The sequence below is a fragment of the Oncorhynchus keta genome, chromosome 31 (genome assembly GCF_023373465.1).
Source record: "Oncorhynchus keta strain PuntledgeMale-10-30-2019 chromosome 31, Oket_V2, whole genome shotgun sequence".
Classification (NCBI taxonomy): domain Eukaryota; kingdom Metazoa; phylum Chordata; class Actinopteri; order Salmoniformes; family Salmonidae; genus Oncorhynchus; species Oncorhynchus keta.
In genome coordinates, this window is record NC_068451.1 from 1,462,593 (window position 1) to 1,489,616 (window position 27,024).

General features: G+C 42.9%; 1 protein-coding gene across 2 annotated transcripts in view; it reads left to right on the plus strand.

The window, feature by feature from the left end:
* The first annotated feature begins 362 nt into the window (after positions 1 to 362).
* LOC118364180 (adenylate cyclase type 3-like) overlaps positions 363 to 27,024 on the plus strand; it is a 33,695-nt gene continuing 7,033 nt past the window's right edge. The window contains exons 1-16 of one of the 2 annotated variants that reach the window (XM_052489289.1): positions 363 to 765; positions 1,075 to 2,590; positions 3,803 to 3,952; positions 16,106 to 16,248; positions 16,361 to 16,472; positions 16,848 to 16,975; positions 17,427 to 17,585; positions 17,945 to 18,110; positions 18,488 to 18,607; positions 19,104 to 19,246; positions 19,566 to 19,727; positions 19,859 to 19,946; positions 22,736 to 22,852; positions 23,207 to 23,475; positions 23,712 to 23,793; positions 23,961 to 24,119. In XM_052489289.1, coding sequence (XP_052345249.1) covers positions 1,916 to 2,590; positions 3,803 to 3,952; positions 16,106 to 16,248; positions 16,361 to 16,472; positions 16,848 to 16,975; positions 17,427 to 17,585; positions 17,945 to 18,110; positions 18,488 to 18,607; positions 19,104 to 19,246; positions 19,566 to 19,727; positions 19,859 to 19,946; positions 22,736 to 22,852; positions 23,207 to 23,475; positions 23,712 to 23,793; positions 23,961 to 24,119 — 2,673 coding nt within the window. In that variant the 5' untranslated portion in view covers positions 363 to 765; positions 1,075 to 1,915. The remainder of the gene's footprint in view (positions 766 to 1,074; positions 2,591 to 3,802; positions 3,953 to 16,105; positions 16,249 to 16,360; positions 16,473 to 16,847; positions 16,976 to 17,426; positions 17,586 to 17,944; positions 18,111 to 18,487; positions 18,608 to 19,103; positions 19,247 to 19,565; positions 19,728 to 19,858; positions 19,947 to 22,735; positions 22,853 to 23,206; positions 23,476 to 23,711; positions 23,794 to 23,960; positions 24,120 to 27,024) is intronic. The other variant, XM_052489290.1, reaches the window with a different exon arrangement.

The following is a 27,024-nucleotide window of genomic DNA, read 5'->3' on the forward strand; positions in this document are numbered from 1 at the left end:
TTTACGGTGTTTGTTGGATCCAGGGGTAGGCCCAAACTTCGAACATTTTTCCCTTCTTTTTTTAAACCTTTATTTAACTGTAGAAGTTAATCATTTGGTGTGATAATGGTCAGAGTCAATTAGTGCACCCAGACATTGTGCTGGTATGGCTAAGAGGCGGGAAAACATTATGCGAACTTTAATGGCAATTAATCCATAATATGAAATCAAGTGTCATGTTAGTTCATCCAGTCATAATGAATAACGATATGCTATTTACATTTAGTTATCCTATTTGGAATTGTCTGTCCTAATTTCTGACTTTGTACATGGGAGGCAAGGGGGGTGATCTAAAGACTGGGACGGGCTTATCAGGGGTGAAAGTGAAGATCGAGGGCGAAAAAGCAGAGCTGTTCCGTGTTTTCTGCAGAAGGCGAGAGTCCATTGTAGTCTATTACTCGTCGAGAGGGACATGTTCATGTTATTCTTATAACAAACACCCAAAACGCACTGTTTTGATTACAAGTGGCATCTAATCCTTAAAAGAGCGAGCACCACCCATAGGAGATCGAAAGTGGCTTTTTCATGGCTTTGTATGCGGATGCAACAATATGCGGATGGTTTTTTTACAGCATCTGGTACAACATCTCTGTTCACATGCGGCATTTTAAAAAGGGATAGATAGACAGGAGATGCCAAACGTCGAGTCACTGGAGAATGAAAACCTACATTGAAAGATCACGTTCATCTTTGGCCATCACCACATGTTAAATGGATACCGAATGGGTAAATAATGACGCTTATTGTTTTCAGTCATTCGATCATTTAAGTGGGTATAACAATAGCACCTCTAGCACCTTTTCGAAATAGAAATGTAGCCACGCGATTTAACCCTGAAATCACAGGCAACAAACTCATCAATATGTGTAATGGGGGCAAGAAATATGTAAATGTGATGTCCTTATACTGTAGGCTGGAAAACCGTGTTGCTTAATAACACGGCAAAACATACTTAAGTATTTTAAATGGATAGTCTCGATGGTGTCATTTTGGACATCCATTTTACAAGTTCTAACGTTTTTGTCTTTTTCATAGAGCGCAACATGTAGCCGATTTCCCTGTGTGCACTGTAAAATCAGAAGTCCCGCAGAGTGCTCCGGCGTTATTATCAACTGAGGACAGAGGCGCAGTTTTCTCAAGCTAAATATTGGAAGGGAACGAAAGACATTGCATTCGGGATCAGTCTGTCAACTGCAAAGAAGAAACGAATCTAGGCCTCTTTTGCAAAACTTGCAAAGGCTGTCCATATTTCCCAGTAATTTTCTTAAAAATCCCTGTTTTTTTCCAACGTGGATTGCTGGTCAGGCGTTATCTCAGGTGGAGGGGCCACGATTCATGATCAAACAGCATCCCATATTCTTCACTTCTTTTGAGTTTTCACCATGGAAACCCCATGTGAACATTGGTGACGACCTTGATGCAATGAATATGGAGAGAAGGGTGGCAATGTAAACAAAGTTTTGTATTCGAAAAGAAACAAAGCTATATTATCGCTCCCACTTTATTCTTAGTGAATTTTCCATGGGCTCCTTTTGCCTTAGGCCTAAATTTAGAGAACATTGGATTGGTGAATCAACTGACACTGTCAGAGGCTTGTAACTAACAAATATGTGAGCAAAGCTATTCCAAAGTGCAGATCCTGATAATCAAGACACTACGTGGGATTTAAAGGACATTCGTGACACCTCAGGGCAAAGGGTTCAGTTTACACGCAGGAGAATAAAAGGGAACCCGATGAGAGAGCACGATGTAGGCCTACGTTTGAACCTTACAATAGTACCTTGAGGAGTTTTACACTTGCAGAACTACAAACAGATTTCCACTTTTTTTTACGAAGAGGTCACAGGAAGAATACAAAACGTAGTCATTATTCACGATGCCTCGCAACCGGGCCTTCTCAGAGCCGGAGTACTCAGCAGAGTATTCGGCGGACTGCTCTGTGACCCTACCATCGGACCCAGGCCATGCCGTGGGGCGCTCGCACGAGGTAACGGTTCGCAGCCAAGGGTGCTGCCTCTGCCTCCCACGCTTCATGCGGCTCACCTTTGCACCCGAGTCTCTGGAGAACCTCTATCAGACCTATTTCCGGCGGCAGCGACACGAAACCCTACTGGTTCTGGTTGTGTTTGCTGCCCTGTTTGACAGCTACATCATTGTCATGTGCGCTGTGGTCTACACAGGCGAAAAGCTGGCCTCTGTGGTGGTGGCATCACTGGGCCTGGCGTCAGACATCCTACTCTATGTGTTGTGCCGCTACGGCCTGCTACCCGACCGCATCTCGAGACGTGTGGTGCCCTACGCCCTGTGGGTGCTCATAGCGGCCCAGATCTTCTGCTACCTGGGCCTGAACTATGCCCGCTTCCACCAGGCCAGTGACACAGTGGGCTGGCAGGCATTCTTTAGCTTCTCCTTCTTCCTGACACTGCCCTTGCGGCTCACGCCCATTGTGCTGATCACATCCGTGTCGTGCGGGGTCCACACCCTAGTGCTGGGGGTCACCATTGCTCAGCAGCAGCAGGAGGATATCCAGGGGGCTGCCCTCGGGAGACAGGTGAGAGTGGGGATGGGGCTGAGGACACACCTTGGGTGGAGGATGAATTGCAGCGGGAGTGGGAGTGGGTGAGTTGTGATAGGGAAGGAAGTTGCAGGTGGAGAGGGAGACGGGTAAGAATGGGGGCTGAGGACACATGCAGGAGGGGAAGGAAGTTGCAGGTGGAGTTGGAGACAGGCAGGTGTGTGTGTGTGGGGGAGGCACGGTAGATAGTAGGGTGGCAGGTAGAGAGATGTGAACATATCTTGTGAAGTAGCTCATAAAATAACTAGGAACAGTGCAACATGCCATACTTGCAACTTGAGGAATTATGAGCAATTACTAGGGTATATACAGCAGATTTAATCATGTTAATGTTAATGTGCAGGTAAAGTCATGCAAGCTTTCCTGATCACAACAAATGGTGTGTTGAAATAATTTCATCATGCAGAAGATTAGCCTCAAGTCTATGTACTATTTATGTCACATTATGCCCTGTAATTGTCTTACAGCATCTACAATGAGTAGGTGTTACTGATGAGTCTGCAAACAGGCTGACGGTATCAAATGTTTTGGTGACAGAGCAGAGGCTGGTGTCTCCTACCAACTAAAAGAGGTAGAATTATCAATGGCACAAAAAAAAGCCTCTGTGGTTTTGTCATTTGTCTATATTTGCTATTTTAAAGGTCATTCTCTTGTTTGACATCAATACTGTTCTCAAATGGTCCACAGTTTTTGGTTCTCAGTATGCTCATGTCTTTAACATAATGTCACATTAATCCAATGAGAGGCAGGCAGCCCAATAAAATGCCAACCACCCTATCAGAGCTTCAAGATGAGCGAATCAAAATATTATTCAATCAAAACAGTGCAGTATCCAAACTTTGTTTGAAATTGAACTCATCAGTAGCCACCCCATTGCAACCTATAAGAGTTTGGTAATGGTTTATTTAGTAGTGTGCTGGTGTCTTTTTGCCTGTCTGCCACATTCATAGCTGCAGCAATTCAGTAAGATACCACTAGCCTAGATCATGATAAGTCTACACAAGGCTCCTCCCCACAGCGTTCAGAGTGTGTCTGTATGTCAAATCAAATTTGTATTTGTCACATGCTTCGTAAACGACAGGTGTAGACTAACAGTGAAAGGCTACTGTGCGTGCCTGTTTGTGTGTTTGTTATAGTGCAGGTGGTGTGTGCATGTCGTGTGTGTCTAATGACTCTGGCGTTCTCCAGCTGCTGGCCAACATAGTGATCTACGTGTGTTCCATCACTGTGGGCGTCATGTCCTACTACATGGCAGACCGGAAACACCGCAAGGCCTTCCTGGAAGCACGGCAGTCCCTGGAGGTCAAACTCAATCTGGAGGAACAGAGCCAGCAACAGGTGAGACTGACAGACTGAGACAGGGAGGAAGTGTTGGCAAAAACATATGGTGGGAGGACAGAGGGGCATATACAATATAGGGCAGGAGACAACATGTGCAGAGAGAGAAAAGTGACAGAGGTTGGTAGGTTTGAGTGGTAGGTTAGAGAGTGGGGAGCAATAAGGATCATGTGGCAGTGCCAGAGTAGTGCCCTGGTTTGAATGTATGTGATTAAGATTCAGACCTGTTTTATTTATGTTGAAGCCAAAGGGAATTGAATCAAAATTCTTAGTATCTACAGCTCCATTTGATCTACTGTTAACAGTACACGTATACTAAGCTAATTACGTGTGTGTGTGTGCTTGTGCATATTTTGTCTGTTTGAGTTAGCACTGTGTCAGCAGTCATTTCCCCTCCCTCTCCGTCTCACAGCTGTGGCCATTGGGCATTCTTGATTGCTACTATTTATGGAACAGACAGTCACTGCTATATAGAGCTCAGAAAGAGGGAGAGCGCTGAGAGGAAACGGGTGATTATGGAAGTGAGGGAGAGAGACTCTCCCAGAATACTAATGGAGAAGCATGGGCTGCCGGGATACAAGGGCCGCCAGCCAATCAAGGAGCATCCGGTCGCTGCAGGTTACTATAGCGACCGGCCTCCTGAGACGATGTCCGCAGTAATCACTCTGCTGACTCGCTTGCCCATTTTTTTTTTGTCTCTCTCCGTCAGGCTTTGATAAGAACGTAGAAAAACCCCGCCACGTTATTTGTTTTCCTCCCTCCACGTGTGTGTGAACTCAAGGCTTTTGTTTGCCTGATGCGTTTGTGTTTTCCAATGTTTATGTTTCTGGTCTTGGGTCATCAAGGGTGGAATCTGTTTCAGATGAGTGATAGTTTTAGGCCAATCAGATTTGTGCATAGGGACAGTGCTTTTAACAGGGAGAAAAGCTATAGGTCTATATGTCTACGTACTGTGTAATATGTGATTATATATCATGTTTGTCCGTTGGATGTTTATTATTTTATCAGGGAGTCATACTGAGACCAAGGCCTCTTTTACAGATAAGCCCTGAATTACAGAAATGACAGAAAACACACACATCAAAATGCAAAAGCAGAAAGAAACACGGTTGTAAAATACAAACACATTCATCAGTAATAAAAAATAAAAAAATTGTAAATAAGGTTCTCAATCAGCTTACTGGATTTCCCTAGAGGCACCCAGATATCAAATGTAAGAACATTTTGAATATTATTCCATAAATAAGGTGCAATGAAACTAAAAGCTGATTTACCTAACTCAGTAGCAACCAAAGGATTTTCCAGAGTTAGCCATCCCTGAGACAGAGTGTGGTAACTCGTATGTCTAAAGTTTAGTAAAGAAGTTAGGTACAGTGGGACGTTTTGTAAGAGGTCTTTCTAAATAAAAACATAGCAATGTATCAACCTACGTGACATCAGAGGGCCAACCAATTGTCTGTCGGACCCCAGTAAGACTAGCTGTCGCTAATGGGGATCCTAATAAATCGAAAGAATGCCGTGACTACGAGCACAAACATTTTAGCCCGTATTAAAGCGCAGTGCACTATGTTAAACTGCATCTAACAGCTTTAATGAAGTGGCAGCTGACTTCATATAGATGCTGTCGCCGTAGTCTAGGACCAATAGGAACGTCGACTGAATAATCTGCTTTCTGCTATTTAGCGAGAGGCAGGACCTATTTCTATAGATGTTATGAGAATTTTGTTCTCAATGTTCATAAACTGAACTTCACTTAAAATACTCTGTCTATTACTAAGAATTTGTAAGGTTCTTATTGAAATGAAATATACAGAGGCCAGTTTACAATAGTCAGTAAGGTTTATATACCAGAGCGCTCCTGTACATATACAAAGACATTCCTTTTATAACTTTCTCTTACCCTACACACATACATACACACCAACATAGGGCTTTTCTCACGAGTTTCACCACAGTTTATTACCACTCAGCTGACAGTTCCAGTCTCCCCCAGATACGAGAGCTCTGGAAGGGCTCTCCCTGTCCTATCTTATCTTCCCCAGAGTTACAGCCGGGTCGCTTCAAACATAGGTTAATGCTTCTCTTCGTTCTCTTTCGACACACACATTACATTCCTTTCTTATGTTAACTGTATACATCATTTAGTCATTATTCTTAAAAATCATAACAATAGAAAGACCATTTTTATTATCAGCTTCATAAACTCATCGATATGCTTTTTAAAAGACAGCTTTAAATCTAACCAGATATTTGTAAGCAGGGACACAATCAATACGGACACTGTCCAAATGACATGCTTCAATCATCAGAGTTATTTCTATGTGCTCTAGAGAACAGTTTTGCCTGCATGCAATACTAATTCCATGGTCAATAAAGTTTTTCTGTAATACAATGAAGGAAGTCTGTGGTTCAGATAGAGCCTGCTCAACCGTGGGAGCAGTAGCGTACACAACAGTATCATCGGCATACAAGTGCAGTTTCTTCTTCTTTAAAAAAAAAACATGTCGATATATTGTTAATGTTAAAAAGCACAGGGCCAGAATCGACCCATGTAGGACACCTTTCGTAATATCCAGGAAACCTTATTTAACACCATCAGTAGATATACACATTGAGTTGTATCTGTCAATACATTTTAAAACCAGTTACATGCAATCTGGTCTAGGTCAATTGAGGAAAGACTCTGAATTAGCCATGATTGATCAAAAGTATCTAAAGCCTTTTATCCATACAGTTAACTACATCATTTATAACTCGGGATCCAGCAGAGATAGTGCTGTGAGCTGGTCTAAAACCCGACTGATGTACATTTAGAATACATTTTAAAAATAAGAAAGATCTTATCTGAGAATTAATCAAAGATTCTAATATTTTAGCAAGGCAAGAAAGTTTAGAAATAGGGTGATTTAATCATTTAGATCACAAGGGTCTGCACGTTTGTGAAGGGGGAGTACATGGGCCGCCTTCCAAACCTTGGGGATAGTACCAGATATAATCGTCAGGTAAAAAATATGGGTTATTGATTCAGTAATCAGTGGGGCAGAGAGCTGAAGCAAGAATGGATCAAGAATATCAGCCCCAGTGGATTTTTTTTACCAGTCTTAAGCAAGGCATTTAGCACATCACATATAGTAAATTGTTGAAATGAAAACAAAGATTCACTTGAAGTTGATGGGTTAACCATCGAGGCTGACAGAGGAAGAGCAGTTGATTAACTTACCAGGGTCAATTTAACCACAATTTCTGGCAAATAAAAAGCCTGCCTGGATAAAATGATGATTAAAAGCATCGCTTATCCCATTCTTCTCAGTTATGATGCCAGAGTCAGACAGAACTTGCTTAGGCAGGGAAGAAGAGGAATTTGTATGCTTCAGTGCATTTACTGTTTTCCAAGATTTTGAAGGATCACCAGCAGTTGGATATCGAGTTTAAAAGGCAGTTTGATTTAGCTTTCTTATTCAAGACAGTACATCTGTTTCGCAATTGTCTGAAACATTTCCAGTCCTTTTTCCTTGCTTTGACCCAGGTTTGATTTCGCATCTGAATGAGCTCAGATTAGAGGTCGACCGATTAATCGGAATGCATTAATTAGGGCCGATTTCAAGTTTTCATAATAATTGGAAATCTGTATTTTTGGATGCCGATTTTGCCAATATTTATATATATATATATTTTTACAACTTTATTTAACGAGGCAAGTCTGTTAAAAACACATTCTTATTTTCAATGACGGCCTAGGAACGGTGGGTTAACTGCCTTGTTCAGGGGCAGAATGACAGATTTTTACCTTGTCAGCTCAGGGATTCAATCTTTCAACCTTACGGTTAACTAGTCCAACGCTCTAACCACCTGCCTCACGAGGAGCCTGCCTGTTACGCAGTAAGAAGCCAAGGAAAGTTGCTAGCGAGTATTAAACTTATCTTATAAAAAACAACCAATCAATCATAATCACTAGTTATAACTACACATGGTTGATGATATTACTAGTTTATCTAGCGTGTGCGCATTCGCAAAAAAGGACTGTCGTTGCTCCAATGTGTCCCTAATCATAAACATCAATGCCTTTCTTAAAATCAATACACAGAAGTATACATTTTTAAACCGGCATATTTAGCTAAAAGAAAGGTTAGCAGGCAATATTAACCAGGTGAAATTGTGTCACTTCTCTTGCGTTCATTGCACGCAGAGTCAGGGTATATACAACAGTTTGGGCCGCCTGGCTCATTGCAAACTAATTTGCCAGAATTTGATGTAATTATGACATAACATTGAAGGTTGTGCAATGTAACAGCAATATTTAGACTTAGGGATGCCATCCGTTAGATAAAATAGGGAACGGTTCCATATTTCACTGAAAGAATAAACGTTTTGTTTTTGAAATTATAGTTTCCGGATTCGACTACATTAATGACCTAAGGCTCGTATTTCTGTGTGTTATTATGTTATAATTAAGTCTATGATTTGATAGAGCAGTCTGACTGAGCGATGGTAGGCACCAGCAGGCTCGTAAGCATTCATTCAAACAGCACTTTCGTGCGTTTTGCCAGCAGCTCTTCGATGTGCTTCAAGCATTGCGCTCTTTATGACTTCAAGCCTATCAACTCCCGAGATGAGGCTCGTGTAACCGATGTGAAATGGCTAGCTCGTTAACGGGGTGCGCGATAATAGCTTTTCAAACGTTACTCGCTCTGAGACTTGGAGTAGTTGTTCCCCTTGCTCTGCATGGGTAACACTGCTTCGAGGGTTGTTGTTGTCGATGTGTTCCTGGTTCGAGCCCAGATAGCGTCGAGGAGAGGGATGGAAGCTATACTGTTACACTGGCAATACTAAAGTGCCTATAAGAACATCCAATAGTCAAAGGTATATGAAATACAAATGGTATAGAGAGAAATAGTCCTATAATTCCTATAATAACTACAACCTAAAACTTAAAATATTGAAGTCTCATGTTAAAAGGAACCACCAACTTTCATATGTTCTGAGCAAGGAACTTACATGTTAGCTTTCTTACATGGCACATATTGCACTTTTATTTTCTTCTCCAACACTTTGTTTTTGCGTTATTTAAACCAAATTGAACATGTTTCATTATTTATTTGAGGCTAAATTTATTTTATTAATGTATTATATTAAGTTAAAATAAGTGTTCATTCAGTATTGTTGTAATTTTCATTATTACAAATAAATAAATAAAAATCGTCTGATTAATCGGTATCGGCTTTTTTTTGGTCCTCCAATAATCGGTATCTGCATTGAAAAATCATAATCGGTCGACCTCTAGCTCAGATAGCTCTGAAGATCTAACCCTTGGTTTTCTGTCTTTGACTCTGAATTGTTTAAAAGGGGCTAGTTTATATGCCAGAGGAATTACATATGGAGGATACATTTTCTAGAGCCAACTCTGGGTCAGGAATACAGGAGACAGTGGCTAAATCAGAGTAGAACCATGTAAAAGATTAGTATTTTGCAGTTTCGTATCTCTAATACATACCATGGGATGTGATTTTTAACATGTACAATGCATTTGGAAAGTATTCAAACACTTGACTTTTTCCTAATTTTGTAACACTACAGCCTTATTCTAAAATTGATTCAGCAATTTAATCAATTTTAGAATAAGGCTGTAGCGTAATAAAATTCTCATTAATCTACACACAATACCCCATAATGACAAACCAAAAACAGTTTTTTTTTGTGCAAATTTAGAAAAAAATATCACATTTACATAAGTATTCAGACCCTTTACTCAGTACTTTGTTGAAGCACCTTTGGCAGCGATTACAGCCTTGAGTCTTCTCAGGTATGAAGCTACAAGCTTGGCTCACCTATATGTAGGGAATTTCTCCCATTCTTCTCTGCAGATCCTCTCAAGCTCTGTCAGGTTGGATGGGGAGCATTGCTGCATGGCTATTTTCAGGTCTCTCCTAGGGCTATTTCGGTGACTGTACTACCGCCACACCTGCGGTCATGAAGGCGGTAATTAGGCTTCTCCAAGCTCAGATGCTGCTGCTGGTCATTAGTAGCCTACAACACTTGCTAACTGCCTAGTACTCAGCACTGTATTGTCCCACTAATCACTCTGACATCAATGAAAAAGTATTTGAAAATCTAATCAAACACTTCATGAGAGCCCATGAGCTCATGTTGCGCAACGTTTCAATAGGCTATGCAATTGTGCAAGAAAACAGAGTGATGGCCTCTACTAAAAAGAGGAGGGTCCCATCAGCTTTCTATAGACTAGGCCTACTATTTATTTCTCAACTTTCCTAATATTGCGTACATTGCTTATATTTACAACAGGAGCATAGCCTACCTGGCTGGCATGAAAACAAACCACCGGGAAAAGCGTCCTCCATTCGCTATTTAAGTGCATAGGTGACATGTCATTTTTACTGCTGCCCTTGTTTTGAAACAGGTGCATGATAATGGTCCATTCCAAATCAAAACAAATTTCACACATATATTATTTAGTATATGTAAATACAATATTTGCTTATCACTTGTGAATGATATATTATCAATTCTGAATGATGCCCAGCATAAGAAACAGTCTTTTTTTGCTACTTTTTAAAATCATTGTCGTACACCTCATGTAGCCTAGCCCACGGGCCTATATGTTTTAATAATGTTTGTATCACAGGTAAAGTGGCCAAATAACTTCTTAAAATTAAGCATATTAATCCGCTTTACAAGGGGTGTAGAGCCTAACTGGCAGACGTAAGCAGTGTGTGAGTTATAAGTTTGGGGAAGATAATATTCACCATAAAAATGCAGCTTAATAAGAAAAGCATTACATGTATAATTGCATTTGCGTTCGCTTTTGATAATGGTGTTTTCCGCTAATAGAACATTCGCACTTATAGCCTACTACCATGTGTGCATTGCTGCACTTATAATGTGAAGAAATACCCTAATAGTTAATCAACATTTTAAGCTAAGCATTCTGATCTGTTGCGTCAGCCATATTGTGTCAACAAGTTTTTTTGTATTCTTTTGGGATCTATAACATCCCACAACTGTCCCAGACTATGTTTGGAATATGTATTACTCACACAGAATAGAATAGGTAGACGTTTGTACTATGGGGGATAGTACACTGCTCAAAAAAATAAAGGGAACACTTAAACAACACAATGTAAATCACAATCACACTTCTGTGAAATCAAACTGTCCACTTAGGAAGCAACACTGATTGACAATAAATTTCACATGCTGTTGTGCAAATGGAATAGACAACAGGTGGAAATTATAGGCAATTAGCAAGACACCCTCAATAAAGGAGTGGTTCTGCAGGTGGTGACCACAGACCACTTCTCAGTTCCTATGCTTCCTGGCTGATGTTTTGGTCACTTTTGAATGCTGGCGGTGCTTTCACTCTAGTGGTAGCATGAGACGGAGTCTACAACCCACACAAGTGGCTCAGGTAGTGCAGCTCATCCAAGATGGCACATCAATGCGAGCTGTGGCAAGAAGGTTTGCTGTGTCTGTCAGCGTAGTGTACAGAGCATGGAGGCGCTACCAGGAGACAGGCCAGTACATCAGGAGACGTGGAGGAGGCCGTAGGAGGGCAACAACCCAGCAGCAGGACCGCTACCTCCGCCTTTGTGCAAGGAGGAGCAGGAGGAGCACTGCCAGAGCCCTGCAAAATGACCTCCAGCAGGCCACAAATGTGCATGTGTCTACTCAAACGGTCAGAAACAGACTCCATGAGGGTGGTATGAGGGCCCAATGTCCACAGGTGGGGGTTGTGCTTACAGCCCAACACCATGCAGGACGTTTGGCAATTGCCAGAGAACACCAAGATTGGCAAATCCGCCACTGGCACCCTGTGCTATTCACAGATGAAAGCAGGTTCACACTGAGCACATGTGACAGACGTGACAGAGTCTGGAGACGCAGTGGAGAATGTTCTGTTGCCTGCAACATCCTCCAGCATGACCGGTTTGGCGGTGGGTCAGTCATGGTGTGGGGTGGCATTTCTTTGGGGTTCATCCTAATGCAAGACAATGCTAGACCTCATGTGGCTGGAGTGTGTCACCAGTTCCTGCAAGAGGAAGGCATTGATGCTATGGACTGGCCTGCCCGTTCCCCAGACCTGAATCCAATTGAGCACATCTGGGACATCATGTCTCGCTCCATCCACCAACGCCACGTTGCACCACAGACTGTCCAGGAGTTGGCGGATGCTTTAGTCCAGGTCTGGGAGGAGATCCCTCAGGAGACCATCCACCACCTCATCAGGAGCATGCCCAGGCGTTGTAGGGAGGTCATACAGGCACGTGGAGGCCACACACACTACTGAGCCTCATTTGGACTTGTTTTAAGGACATTACATCAAAGTTGGATCAGCCTGTAGTGTGGTTATCCACTTTAATTTTGAGTGTGACTCCAAATCCAGACCTCCATGGGTTTATAAATTTGATTTCCATTGATCATTTTTATGTGATTTTGTTGTCAGCACATTCAACTATGTAAAGAAAAAAATATTTAATAAGAATATTTCATTCATTCAGATCTAGGATGTGTTATTTTAGTGTTCCCTTTATTTTTTTGAGCAGTGTAGATTGACATAGGCTAGTGCTTTTGCTGTTCGTTATGCCTACTTATCTTGTTGGCTGACGAAAAGTACATTTGAACAGTTCTTCCAATATCTTCAATATGCACCTAGGAATTGGATAAGGACACAAGCAGTTGTGTCTGAAATGTGTCTGTCTTCACTTGTAGCTTGTGAGAAAGACCCGATCACGTGATGGAGCATGCAGTACTCCATCACAACGGCCACGGCGCAAAAGGCATGGACTTTTTTAGGGTGCATTACGGCCACACAGGATGCTGCTGTGAAATTCTAGGCATTATCAAGTGCTTATCAAATTGTGAATGAGTGACTGATGTATTGTGTACAGCCTGCACAATAAAAAAAGCAGAGCTCATGCCTTTCAAGCAACCCTTTTCAAATCATCATTAGAGTCGCATCATGCAGAAGTACAATGTAAACTCTGCAAAAATAGAAACGTCCTCTCACTGTCAACTGTGTTTACTTTCAGCAAACTTAAAATGTGTAAATATTTGTATGAACACAACAACTGAGACATAAACTGAACAAGGTCCACAGTCATGTGACTAACATAAATAGAATGTGTCCCTGAACAAAGGGGGGTCAAAATCAAAAGTAACAGTTAGTATCTGGTGTGGCCACTAGCTACATTAAGTCCTGCAGTACATCTCCTCCTCATGAACTGCACCAGATTAGCCAGTTCTTGCTGTGAGATGTTACCCCACTCTTCCACCAAGGCACCTGCAAGTTCCCGGACATTTTTGGGGGGAATGACCCTAGCCCTCACCCTCCTATCCAACAGGTCCCAGACGTGCTCAATGGGATTGAGATCCGGGCTCTTCGCTGGCCATGGCAGAACACAGACATTCCTGTCTTGCAGGAAATCACACACAGAACAAGCAGTATGGCTGGTGGCATTGTCATGCTGGAGGGTCATGTCAGGATGAGCCTGCAGGAAGGGTACCACATGAGGGAGGAGGATGTCTTCCCTGTACAGGCCTCGGTGTAACGCTCATTCCTTCGACGATAAACATGCATCCGACCATCACCCCTGGTGAGACAAAATAGCGACTCATCAGTGAAGAGCACTTCTTGACAGTCCTGTCTGGTCCAGCGACGATGGGTTTGTGCCCATAGGCGACGTAGTTGCCGGTGATGTCTGGTGAGGACCTGCCTTACAACAGGCCTACAAGCCCTCAGTCCAGCCTCTCTCAGCCTAATGCTGGACAGTCTGAGCACTGATGGAGGGATTGTACGTTCCTGGTGTAATTCGGGCAATTGTTGTTGCCATCCTGTACCTGTCCCACAGATGTGATGTTTGGATGTACCGAACCTGTGCAGGTGTTTTTACACGTGGTCTGCCACTGCGAGGATGATCAGCTGTCCATCCTGTCTCTCTGTAGCGCTGTCTTAGGCGTCTCACAGTACGGACATTGCAATTTATTGCCCTGGCCACATCTGCAGTCCTCATGCCTCCTTGCAGCATGCCTAAGGCATGTTTACGCAGATGAACAAGGGACCCTGGGCATCTTTCTTTTGGTGTTTTTCAGAATTAGTAGATAGGCCTAAGTTTTCATAACTGTGACCTTAATTGCCTACCCCCTGTAAGCTGTTAGTGTCTTAACGACCCTTCCACAGGTGCATGTTCATTAATTGTTTAAGGTTCATTGAACAAGCACGGGAAACAGTTTTTAAACCCTTTACAATGAAGATCTGTGAAGTTAATTTGTAAAAATCCAAATATCTTTGAAAGACCGGGTCCTGAAAAAGGAACATTTCTTTTTTTTGCAGAGTTTATTAACAATCAAAACATATAGCCCAACGTCTGTAGAACAACTAAAGTTACAATATTAACTCTAAATTAAGCATATAGGAGTACCTATTTCTTTGTTAACCGCTCATCACAGAAGAGCCGCGACTGCACTCCCTCAAATCATTTGGAGAAAATATCCTTTCTATTTTATTCAGCTTTGTTCAATTGTATTCTTTATACTATAAAATAATGCCATGGAATTCAAAGCAAATCTTGTCTGCTGAATGAACTAGTGTAGCCCACAGCCATTTGGCATAGCCAGATCAGGACCTAACATAAGGAAAACTCAGAGTATGCTCTTCTGTTCTTCTGAAATTTACTACATTTTCTAAAATAGATCATGGATTTATTGTGAAGGTGGGGTCGTTGTCGTGTTGGAAGGTGAACCTTCGCCCCAGTCTGAGGTTCTGAGTGCTCTGGAGCAGGGTCTCATCAAGAATATCTCTGCGCTTTGCTCCGTTCATCTTTCCCTTGATCCCGACTAGTCTCCCAGTCCCTGCCGCTTTTAAATTTCCCCACTGCATGATGCTTCCACCACCTTGCTTCACCGTAGGGAGAGTGCCAGGTTTCCTCCAGATGTGACGATTGGCATTCAGGCCAAAGAGTTCAAACTTGGTTTCATCAGACCAGATAATCTTGTTTCTCATGGTCTGAGAGTCCTTTAGGTGCCTTTCGTCAAACTCCAAGTGGGCAGTCATGTTCCTTTTTACTGAGGAGTGGCTTCCGTCTGGCCACCCTCCCATAAAGGCCTGATTGGTGGAGTGCTGCAGAAATGGTTGTCCTTCTGGAAGGTTTTCCCATCTCCACATAGGAGCTTTAGAGCTCTGTCAGAGTGACAGTCTGGTTCTTGGTTACCTCCCTGACCAAGGCCCTTCTCCCCTGATTGTTCAGTTTGTATGAGGGGCCAGCTCAAGGAAGTCTTGGTGGTTTCAAACTTCCTTAATTTAATAATGATGGAGGTCACTGTGTTCTTGGGGACCTTCAATGCTGCAGCAATGTTTTGGTACCTTTCCCCAGATCTGTGTTTCGAGACAATCCTGTCTCGGAGCTCTACGGACAATTCCTTTGACCTCATGGCTTGGTTTTTGCTCTGACATGCACTGTCAGCTGTGGGACCTTATATAGACAGGCTTGTGCCTTTCCAAATCATGTCTAATCAATTGAATTTACCACAGGTGCACTCCAATCAAGTTGAGGAGTGCACCATCTTAAGGATGATCATTGGTAACAGGATGCACCTGATCTCAATTTCGAGTCTCATAACAATGGGTCTGAGTACTTATGTAAATAAGGTATTTCTGTTTTTTATTTGCAAAAATGTAAAAACATAAATTTAAAAAACTGTTTTAGCTCTGTCATTATGGGGTATTGTGTGTAAATTGATGAGGGGAAACAGTTTTTAAAAAAAATCTATTTTAGAATAAGGCTGTAATTTAACAAATGTTGAAAAAGTCAAGGGGTCTGAATACTTTCCAAATGCACTTTATGTACTGTTTGAGCACATCTATTGGTTGAAGGGTGATAGAAGTAGATATAAATGGAAGTGGAGGCATTTGGGATGGCAACGGACAGTTTCCTTTGGACAGTTTCCAACTGACGGTTTCCTTTGTTATAGAAAGTGGTTTGATCAGGTCACTGAATCTTTTCTGATTGAGTCATTGATTGATTCTGCTGCCAATCACACACAATGACGTGCCTTTATGGTAAGCTGTGCATGCGTCTATTGAGGCTCTTTAGAGTCTCCTCATATCGACTGAAACCTCACCACTCTCCCTGTCATCCACAGGAGCGTCTCTTGCTGTCCATCCTGCCCAAGCATATAGCAGACGAGATGTTACAGGACATGAAGAAGAAAGAAGCCAGTCAGACTGGACAGAAGGAGATGCAGCAGTTCAACACCATGTACATGTATCGCCACGAAAACGTCAGGTAAGACTATAGACCTATGGCTAGGAGAACATAACTTATAGAGTATACTATGTTATATAACACAGAGGCAGGATGACGTCATGACTGCATGTAAATCCCCTTTCTCCTTCAGTATTTTGTTTGCCGACATTGTGGGATTCACTCAGCTGTCATCATCATGCAGTGCCCATGAGCTGGTCAAGCTCCTCAATGAACTGTTTGCACGCTTTGACAAGCTGGCTGCCGTGAGTCACTCACACACACACAGACATACATATATTACTTACTGACTAAAAATGTATATTGGTTGGCATGTATACTAATCTTTTAAACAGATTTATTTATAGATGAAAGTTAATTTAAATGAATAATCACATCATTTCACATACAGATGAAATCACTTATTTGAATGTTCCAGCCTCTCCACTACCTCACTGTGTGTGTGTGTGTGTGTGTGTGTGTGTGTGTGTGTGTGTGTGTGTGTGTGTGTGTGTGTGTGTGTGTGTGTGTGTGTGTGTGTGTGTGTGTGTGTGTGTGTGTGTGTGTGTGTGTGTTTCTGTGTGTGTGTTTCTGTGTGTGTGTTTCTGTGTGTGTGTTTCTGTGTGTGTGTTTCTGTGTAGAAATACCACCAGTTGAGAATAAAGATCCTGGGAGACTGTTACTACTGCATCTGTGGCCTGCCAGACTACAGAGAGGACCACGCTGCCTGCTCCATCATGATGGGCCTGGCCATGGTGGAGGCCATTTCGTGAGTAGCACCCAATGGAAATGTGGACTGTAGAAACTTTAAAGTGGTTTGTAGTATAGGCTGCATGTGTCAAAGGACATCCTATTCACCCACTTAGGGCCAAAGGGAGTATACTAGTGTAGGACATATTACTTTCATGTGCTGAAAACAGGTCTGACATCTACAGTATCTGGATAAATGCTGAGAAAATAATACACAATTCATATTTTCTTAAAAGGTTTGATGCGCTTTTAAGTCCAAACCTTTCAGTATTCCGATTGACTTCCTTTTCAGACGTGTTCACATCTCAGAGGTCCTTCTGTACTTGTGGTGAATAGGGTGTCATTTGAGATTTGCACATAGAGTAGGAATAATGTGATGTGCTGGAGGCAAAACAAATAAATGGTAGGGGAAAGACTGGCTAGGGTGGTTCTTCTTGGCTTTGTGTCACGGTGACTGGGTTGTCCTGTAGGTATGTTCGTGAGAAGACCGGGACAGATGTGGACATGCGTGTGGGGGTACACACTGGCACTGTCCTGGGGGGCGTCCTGGGACAGAAGCGGTGGCAGTACGACGTCTGGTCCACTGACGTCACCGTGGCCAATAAGATGGAGGCGGGGGGAATACCGGGGTAAGAAGGAACTGGTTAAACCCTTCTAAGTTATTACATTTTCCCAAACTCTATTTACAGATCTTTACTACAACCTTAGATGACGCACAGGCAAGATTTACCTGCCTCATGCACTCATATTTGTCAAATGTGTTTGTGCCCAATACAAACCCTACATACCAATACAAAATGTATTATTGCTAGCGATAAGTTATGAAGTCTGTGAGGAAATGTTGATGTACTGCATATCAAATAAGAGGGTGACAGCAGGAATTATTCAGTTTGCAATAGGGAGGGCATAGGGTCAGCCTCCACCCGCCCTGCCATTGATATGCCAGGCTCCCTGACCTATAACCTATAACCCCTGACCTTTGTGGCAGGCGTGTGCACATCTCCCAAGCCACCATGGAGTGTCTGCACGGGGAGTTTGATATGGAGCCGGGGAACGGGGGGGACCGCTGTGAGTACCTGAAGGAGAGGGGCATCGACTCCTACCTGGTGGTGGTGCCCAAGGGCCCCCTGGGAAAGAACGGCATCAACGGGGTGGTGAGTAATTGTCTCAGCACCTAGTTTTATTCAACCTTTATTCTTACAGGTTCGTCTCACTGAGATAAAACCCCTGTAAAAACGTTCTTTTACTACCAGGTAGTAGTTACTAAGAAATAACTTTTGTCTGTAACTTTGGTACCAGTCACCAATTTAGTTGAATTCTTTGAGGTATTTACCAGCGTAGTTTCCTAGTTAATACCATGAAAATACCAGGTAAGTAACAGCTTACAACAGGCTGTAAAAGAAAGCGTTGCAAAAATGTCAACATTTTCTTCTCTCCAGATTCCTCCTGTCAACACACCACAGTCACTGTAACACACCTCACATTCTCTCTCTATCTCTCTCCTCCTTCCTGTCTCTTCGTTTCCTATCAGAAGTTGTCTGTGATGTCATCCAATGGGAACTCTCCATTGTTGATCAACACCACTGAGTGTAATGGGAGTGTCCACACAGCCTGTACCACACCAGACGAGCCAGAGGAGCTGGACACACGGGTAACATATGACCTATACTGTAACCCCTAACACACAGGATTGCAACTCTGTGTCTTACAAGTGCACAGTGTGTGCAGGCCTTTGTTCCAGTTTAGGATTAGTACACCTATTCAAATGATTAACTCATCATTGTCTTATATTTAGACCTCGATATGTAAATTCAGGGGTGTGCTGGCTAGTACAAAAACCTCCAAGTACTTTGGCTGTCTCCAAGACAGGAGTTGCTCCAACGTGTGCTACCTTCTCCACTTCAAACCTGAATGAAGAGTGGCTACTTCCAGATTCTCCACCCTTCTCATTAAGTGTGCACTTGCACACTCCCCATCATGGATCTAAAAGCATTGAATTGGTGTAAGTATTGGCTGGAGAGAGTTTCGACCATTGTTAAATCCACGAGGGAGTGTGCAAGTGCACACTTTAGAAGAAGTGTGGAGAATCGGGGTGCATCCAGTGGGTGGTGTAATGACAGAACAGGAATGCCACCTTGTGACTCCAGGTGGTGAACCCTTCGTTCCCCAACCCTCGGCGGAGGCTAAGGCTGCGGGACCTGGCCGAGAGGGTGATTGATGCGCAAGAGAACGAACAGGAGCTCAACAAACTGCTCAATGAGGCACTGCTGGAGAGAGAGACCGTACAAGCGTGAGTAGACAGAGAGTGAGAGTGAGGGTGTGTGTTGGGTTACAAAATTCCAGGAACTTTAAATAAATTCCCTGCTTTTCCTGAAATCCTGTTTGGCGGATTCTGGATTTCATGCTTATTCCCTCCTGATTCCGGGAATCCCCCAGCCAGGCATTTTGGGAAAACCAGGGAATTTATTTTAAATTCACAGAATTTTGCCAGCCTGTGTGTATCTATGTATGCGTGTGTGTGTGATAGTCATAGAGAAAAAACCAGTAGCAGAAGGTGTGTGAGTGAGCCTTGTGCAGCCAGGTATGAATCCTATGGTCTGCCCTGTCAGTTTGAAGGGGAAACGCACCAACCGTCTGTCCCTGCGCTTTGTGGACCCTGAGCTGGAGACCCGCTACTCTGTAGAAAAGGAGAAGCAGAGCGGAGCTGCCTTCAGCTGTTCCTGTGTAGTGCTCTTGTTCACTGCAGCCATGGAGGTCCTCATAGACCCTCGGTGAGTGCCCCTTAACACTCTGTCTCTGTCTCTCTCTCTCTCTCTCTCTCTCTCTCTCTCTCTCTCTCTCTCTCTCTCTCTCTCTCTCTCTCTCGTGTTCCTTATTTTCTGTGTGGTCTTGCGGTTGACAGAATGATAGCAAACTACGTGACCCTAGCTGTGGGAGAGGTCCTGCTACTCGTCCTAACTGTCTGCTCTCTGGCGGCCATCTTCCCTCGAGTGAGTGCCCCTTCCCCCCACTCCACTATCACAAGCCTTTCAGAGCGAGCAACAGTTAACCCATAGCCAAATCATATTTTATCATAGAACATTTTCCACAACATAATAAATCTGTAGATATGAAGATATTTGTTGTGGTATACTCTTGAGTGAAAATAAGGTAGTTGTGATAGTGGATCAACATATCGTAGTTAAATAACTTAGATGTGCTAAGCATCTCATGATGCTTGTGCATTTGATGTGTACATACACTCCCAATGTTATGTAAGCTGAATGTGGTAAAGAATGTGTCTAATCAGCACCCCATACGTTCATTCTTTTGTCACGCATCAGCACTTTTGATCTAACCTCATGAGCCAGGTCATGGAAAGTCACATTTATTGACCGCTACAGACAGTTATGTAGCTACCACTATTGACTGCTACTATCACCCTAACGGCAACACTCCTCCCCCATCCCCACATTGGCCACAAGGGTTTTGGACCCTGTGCACTGTATCTGTGCACTGTGTGCGCACAGACACACACACACCGACACACATACAGTGCATTCGGAAAGTATTCAGACCCCTTGGCTAATTCAACATTTTGTTAAGTTACAGCCTTATTCTAAAATGTATGAAAATGTTTCTCCTCATCAATCTGCACACAATACCCTATAATGACAAAGAACTAGAGAATCTTGTGAGTGCCTTTTGGAAAACTCCAAGCGGGCTGTCATGTGTCCGATTGCTCAGTTTGGCCGGGCGGTCAGCACTAGGAAGAGTCTTGGTGGTTCCAAATTTCTTCCATTTAAGAATGATGGAGGCCTCTCTGTTTTTTGGGGACCTTCATTGCTGCAGAAATGTTTTGGTACCCTTCCCCAGATCTGTGCCTCGACACAATCCTGTCTCAGAGCTCTACGGACAATTCCTTTGACCTCATGGCTTGGTTTTTGCTCTGACATGTACTGTCAACTGTGGAACCTTATATAGACAGGTTTGTGCCTTTCCAAATCATGCCCAAACAGTTGAATTTACCACAGGTAGACTCCAAACAAGTTGTAGAAACATCTCAAGGATGATCAATGAAAACAGAATGCACCTGAGCTCTATTTCGTGTCTCATAGCAAAGGATCTGAGTACTTATGTAAATTAGCTCCCGAGTGGCGCAGTGGTCTAAGGCACTGCATCTCAGTGTTAGAGGCATCACTACAGACCCTGGTTCAATCCCGGGCTGTATCACAACCGGCTGTGATTGGGAGTCCCATAGGGCGGCACACAATTGGCCCAGCGTCGTCTGGGTTAGGGGAAGGTTTGGCCGGGGTATGCTGTCATTGTAAATAACAATTTGTTCTTAACTGGCTTGCCTAGTTAACAATCTATTTTAGAATAAGGTATTTGTGTTTTTTTTATATATATATTTACAAAAATGTATATTGTGTGTAGATTGATGAGGAAAAATATAATATAAAAATATAAGGTCACAAAATGTGGAAAAAGGGAAGTGGTCTGAATATTTTCAGAATGCACTGTACACACATAAACAAACAGATAAGCAACTACTATATCGAGGGCGAAATGCATGTCCATGTCGACATGTCTGTGCCTGTCACAGTACAATGTCAACCACATGAACACCAGAAACCACACACACTCACATATACAATTCACCCCAGAACCATTTAAAAAAGAGCTTTTAGTGCGACATAATGAAATGCTTTTACCTGAAGCTAAATGGACCAGGTTATTGTTCAGCTGCTGAGAGAATGTACTGTACCCAATGAGATCAGATTTAACCTTGGATATCTGAGTCCCCTCGCGCGACACTAGTTCCACTCCAGTGACTATTCTTTATCTATGGAAAATCAATCCCTGCACATCATAGATGTTCATAGAGAAGCCCTCTGGTTGGACTGATGTATGACTCCTAATGGCATGATTGATGGTTCAATGAGGAAAACCAATATGTCTCGTCCTCGGTTTGTCACAGCTCATCTGAAATGACCGTTGACAGATACAGCACTATATAGTAGTATACTGTACTGTCACTAACATGAAAGTCACTAATAGTACAGATGTAGGCTCTTAATTTGAACACCCTGTTTTAAGGTCACCTTTTATTTAACTAGGCAAGTTAGTTAAGAACAAATTCTTATTTACAATGACGGCCTACTGTTGCAGGAGAACTTTCCTGCAATGCAGGAAATGTACAACTTGTAGTGTATTTGAGGTTTAGAAAGGCTTCTGGAGTTTACCACTTTGACATTTCAGACTTGATTTTCTCTTATGAGAAATGCATCAATCCCGACAGAAATGTCCAATAACTATAATCCACATAATATATTTTTAATTTTTTTTTTATGCTGTAGCAAACTGGCGCAAATGAATAATCTTCATCTGTACAAACTCACTCTGAGAAATACCCTGACCTCTACTATGGTTTCCACCTGACGATGCGTTTGAAAACTGAACTTGATTACGATGATGATTACAATTGCATTACTTTGTCGGTTACAGCGAGCAAAGACGGCCGTCACCATCAATCATAGTTAAAACGTTTTTCATGTTCCGCCATTGCCCCACATATACCACAGGTGTCATAAAAGAGTGTTGTAAAACAGTACTCAGAACCACATCAATACAACAATGGTGATGATGATGATGATGATGATGATGATGATGATGATGATGATGATGATGATGATGATGATGATGATGATGATGATAATGATGATATATATTACTGGTAGTTCACGTGACTGGTTAATGATATTTCTGTTGATGACCAACATGTTATTTTTCCTCCTAGGTTTTCCCTAAGAGGCTGGTGTCTTTCTCCACATGGATCGACCACACCCGCTGGGCACGGAACACATGGGCCATGGCAGCAATCTTCATCCTCACCATGGCCGACATTGTGGACATGGTGAGAAACGTTCATCGTTAGTCCAGTAGAAGAAAAAAATCACAACACTGAGAACAATGGCTTTCTGGTGTTGAATTATGCAGTAGCATGCCAACACACAAGCCTTCCCATAAACCATGGTTTTGCTTAAGGGTCCGTTTTTGGTATTGACATGCATGCATACCATCCATATGCAACAGCACGCATTGCAGTTAAATGTTTTAAATTCATAATAAAGCCACAAGATGGGAGTGAAACCAAGGATTTTTAAAAGGGGTCCAGGTAAGTTTGGAGGAAGCACTAGAACTCGATTGAGTGGTGTCTCGGGCCTTGCATTGACATTTGGCCTCTATCCCCTCTGTCCACGCCCTGTAGCTGAGCTGTCCCCGTCCCTCGGGAAACGCCACAATTGCCCCTCCTTCCTCTGTTGTCCAATCCGGGGCAGAGGGCTGTCTGGACAACCCCAAGTACTACAGCTACATCGCTGTGCTGGCACTCATGGCGACCACCATGCTGGTGCAGGTCAGCCACATGGTCAAGGTCACACTCATGCTCCTCATCACCATAGCGACGGGCATCGTCAACATCTACAGCTGGAAGGACATATTTGACCGCTACGATATGGCCCGCTTCCAGGACTACAGGTGGATGTGGTTGTGGTGTTATGAGCTGTAGAACAGGAGTGGGTGGTGGTCATCAGTTTATGGATGTGTGGTCATCATTTCTTTTCAATTAGTAAAACTGTCATTGGAATTTCAGTTGACTGAATTGAAATGAAATTAACCGCAACTCTGATTGCCATGTTTAGTGTGATATTGCTGTTCTGTAAACAATGTGAGCATGCCGGTGGTTTCTGATTATCTCTGTGCTCTGTTTTTAGGTCTTACCTGGTTCCCTCCAAATATGCCATGACTGTGATGATCTTCATCATGATGATCAGTTTCTACTACTTTTCTCGACATGTAAGTTGCTGTGGCAGAAATCTACTAGTTATATACCTTCCAACCTCACTAAGTCATCACTAGCTTCTCTATTTTACACATGTTCTGCTTCCTCTCCATTCTTGTTAACCTCCCCACCTCTATTTGAACCTATTTCCTGTCTCCTGCCACCATGTCCCTGACTTTAGGTGGAGAAGCTAGCCCGTACTCTGTTCTTGTGGAAGATTGAGGTCCATGAGCAGAAGGAGAAGGTGTATGAGATGAGGCGCTGGAACGAGGCGCTGGTCACTAACATGCTGCCAGAGCACGTAGCACGCCACTTCCTGGGCTCCAAGAAAAGGGACGAGGTGAGACAGCTTTACTACTATAGAGGCAGTACCTGGTTCCCCCTTGATGGTCCTTCTGTAGCTCAGTTGGTAGAGCATGGCGCTTGTAACGCCAGGGTAGTGGGTTCGATTCCCGGGACCACCCATACGTAGAATGTATGCACACATGACTGTAAGTCGCTTTGGATAAAAGCGTCTGCTAAATGGCATATATTATATTATTATTAAATATACAGTGCCACGAAAAAGTATTTGCCCTTTCTAATTTTCTCTACTTTTGAGTAGGCCATTCAAAAATGTTGACTTGTTTACCTTTTAGCCATTTTCATGTAGACTTTGTGTTTTTCGGATTCTCATCTTGCTGCATTTGTACTTCAGCTCACAGACTGTAGAATGATCTGATACAGAGCAAAATTCATGGTTTGTTCTATTAAGGCAAGTCGTCCAGGTCCTGAGGCAGCAAAGCATCCCCAAACCATCACACTACCTGCTTGACCGTTGTTATGAGGTTCTTACTGTGGAATGCAGTGTTTGTTTTTTGCCAGGCATAATGGGACCCATGCCGTCCAAAAAGTTGACTAAAGTTATACTTTTCAGTCATCTGTCCATATAACATTCTCCCAAGAGTCTTGATGATCTTCCAGTTGTGTTTTAGCAAACATTTAGGACCATATGTGACCAGAATTGTCACACTTTATTGCCCTGACCGTTCGAATAGCAAAACAATTATAATAGATGTACGAAACATGTGAACACTAAGTGTACAAAACATTAGGAACCCCTTCCTAATATTGAGTTGCACCCCCTTTTTCCCTCAGAACAGCCTGGACTCTATATGGTGTCGAAGGTGTTCCACAGGGATACTGGCCCATGTTGACTCCAATGCTTCCCACAGTTGTGTGAAGTTGGCTGGATGTCCTTTGGGTTGTGCACCATTCTTGATACACACGGGAAATTGTTGAGCGTGAAAAACCCAGCAGTGTTGCCGTTTTTGACACACTCAAACCGGTGAGCCTGGCACCTACTACCATACCATGTTCAAAGGCACTTAAATATTTTGTCTTGCCCATTCACCGTCTGAATGGCACACATACACAAACCATGTCTCAAGGCTTAAAAATCCTTCTTTAACCTGTCTCCTTCACCTTCATCTACACTGATTTGAAGTGGATTTAACTGGTGATATCAACAAGGGATCATAGCTTTCACCTGGATTCACCTGGTCAGTCTGTCATGGAAAGAGAAGGTGTCCCTAATGTTTTGTACACTCAGTGTATATATATATTTTTAAAGGCACATTTTCTCCTCTGCTCCTAACTGCATTGTGCTGCTGCTGCAGGGAGTGGGGTGTTGCCTAGGCAACCGAAGCCTTGTTTGCTACAACACCTTGCATGTTTCAGCAAGGAGCAACAAAGTTTCATCACGTTGTAGAGTCCATGTTACAGCAGAAACTGACTCAACTGCACGAATGGCCGGCCATCCTGTCTTCCGTCAGCTGGTCGTTCATATACAGTACCAGTCAAAAGTTTGGACACACCTACTCATTCAAGGGTTTTTCTTTTTTTTTTACTGTTTTCTACATTGTAGAAATATAGTGAAGACATCAAAATTATGAAATAACACATGGAATCATGTAGTAAGATTTGTTAAACAAATCCAAATATAATTTATATTTGAAAGTCTTCAAAGTAGCCACCCTTTTCCTTGATGACAGCTTTGCACACACTTGGCATTCTCTCAACCAGCTTCACCGGGAATGTTTTCCAACAGTCTTGAAGGAGTTCCCACACATGCTGAGCATGTTTGGGAAGACTCATCGCAAACCATCTCAATTGCGTTGAGGTCGAGTGATTGTGGGGGCCACGTCATCTGACGCAGCACTCCATCACTCTCCTTCTTGGTCAAATAGCCCTTACACAGCCTGGAGGTGTGTTGGGTCATAGTCCTGTTGAAAAACAAATGATAGTACCACTAAGCTCAAACCAGATGGGATGGCGTATCGCTGCAGAATGCTGTGGTAGCCATGCTGGTTAAGTGTGCCTTGAATTTTAAATAAATCACAGACAGTGTCACCAGCAAAGCACCTCCACGCCATCACACCTCCTCCATGCTTCAAGGTGGAAACAACACATGCGGAGATCATTCGTTCACCAACTCTGCGTTTTACAGAGACACGGCGGCAAGAGACAAAAATCTCTAATTTGTAATCATCAGACCAAAGGACAGATTTCCGCCGGTCTAATGTCCAATACTCGTGTTTCTTGGCCGAAGCAAGTCTCTTATTATTGGTGTCTTTTAGTAGTGGTTTCTTTGCAGAAATTCGACCACGAAGGCCTGATTCACGCAGTCACCTCTGAACAGTTGTTGATGAGATGTGTCTGTTACATTTATTTGGGCTGCATTATGAGGTGCAGTTAACTCTAATGAACGTATACTCTGCAGCAGAGGTAACTGTGGGTCTTCCTTTCCTGTGGCGGTCCTCATGAGAGCCAGTTTCATCATAGCACTTAATGGTTTTTGCGAGTGCACTTGAAGAAACTTTGAAAGTTCTTGCAGTTTTCCGGATTGACTGACCTTCATGTCTTAAAGTAATGACGTACTGTTGTTTCTTGTTGCTTATTTGAGCTTATCTTGCCATAATATTGGCTTGGTCTTTTACCAAATAGGGCTATCTTCTGTGTACCACCCCTAACTTGTCACAACACCACTCATAAAGGAAAGAAATTTCACAAATTAACTTTTAACAAGGCATACCTGTTAATTGAAATACATTCCAGGTGACTACCTCATGAAGCTGGTTGAGAGAATGCCAAGAATGTGCAAAGCTGTTATCAAGGCAAAGGGTGGCTACTTTGAGTAATATACATTGATTTGTTTAACACTTGTTTGCTTACTACATGATTCCATATGTGTTATTTCATAGTTT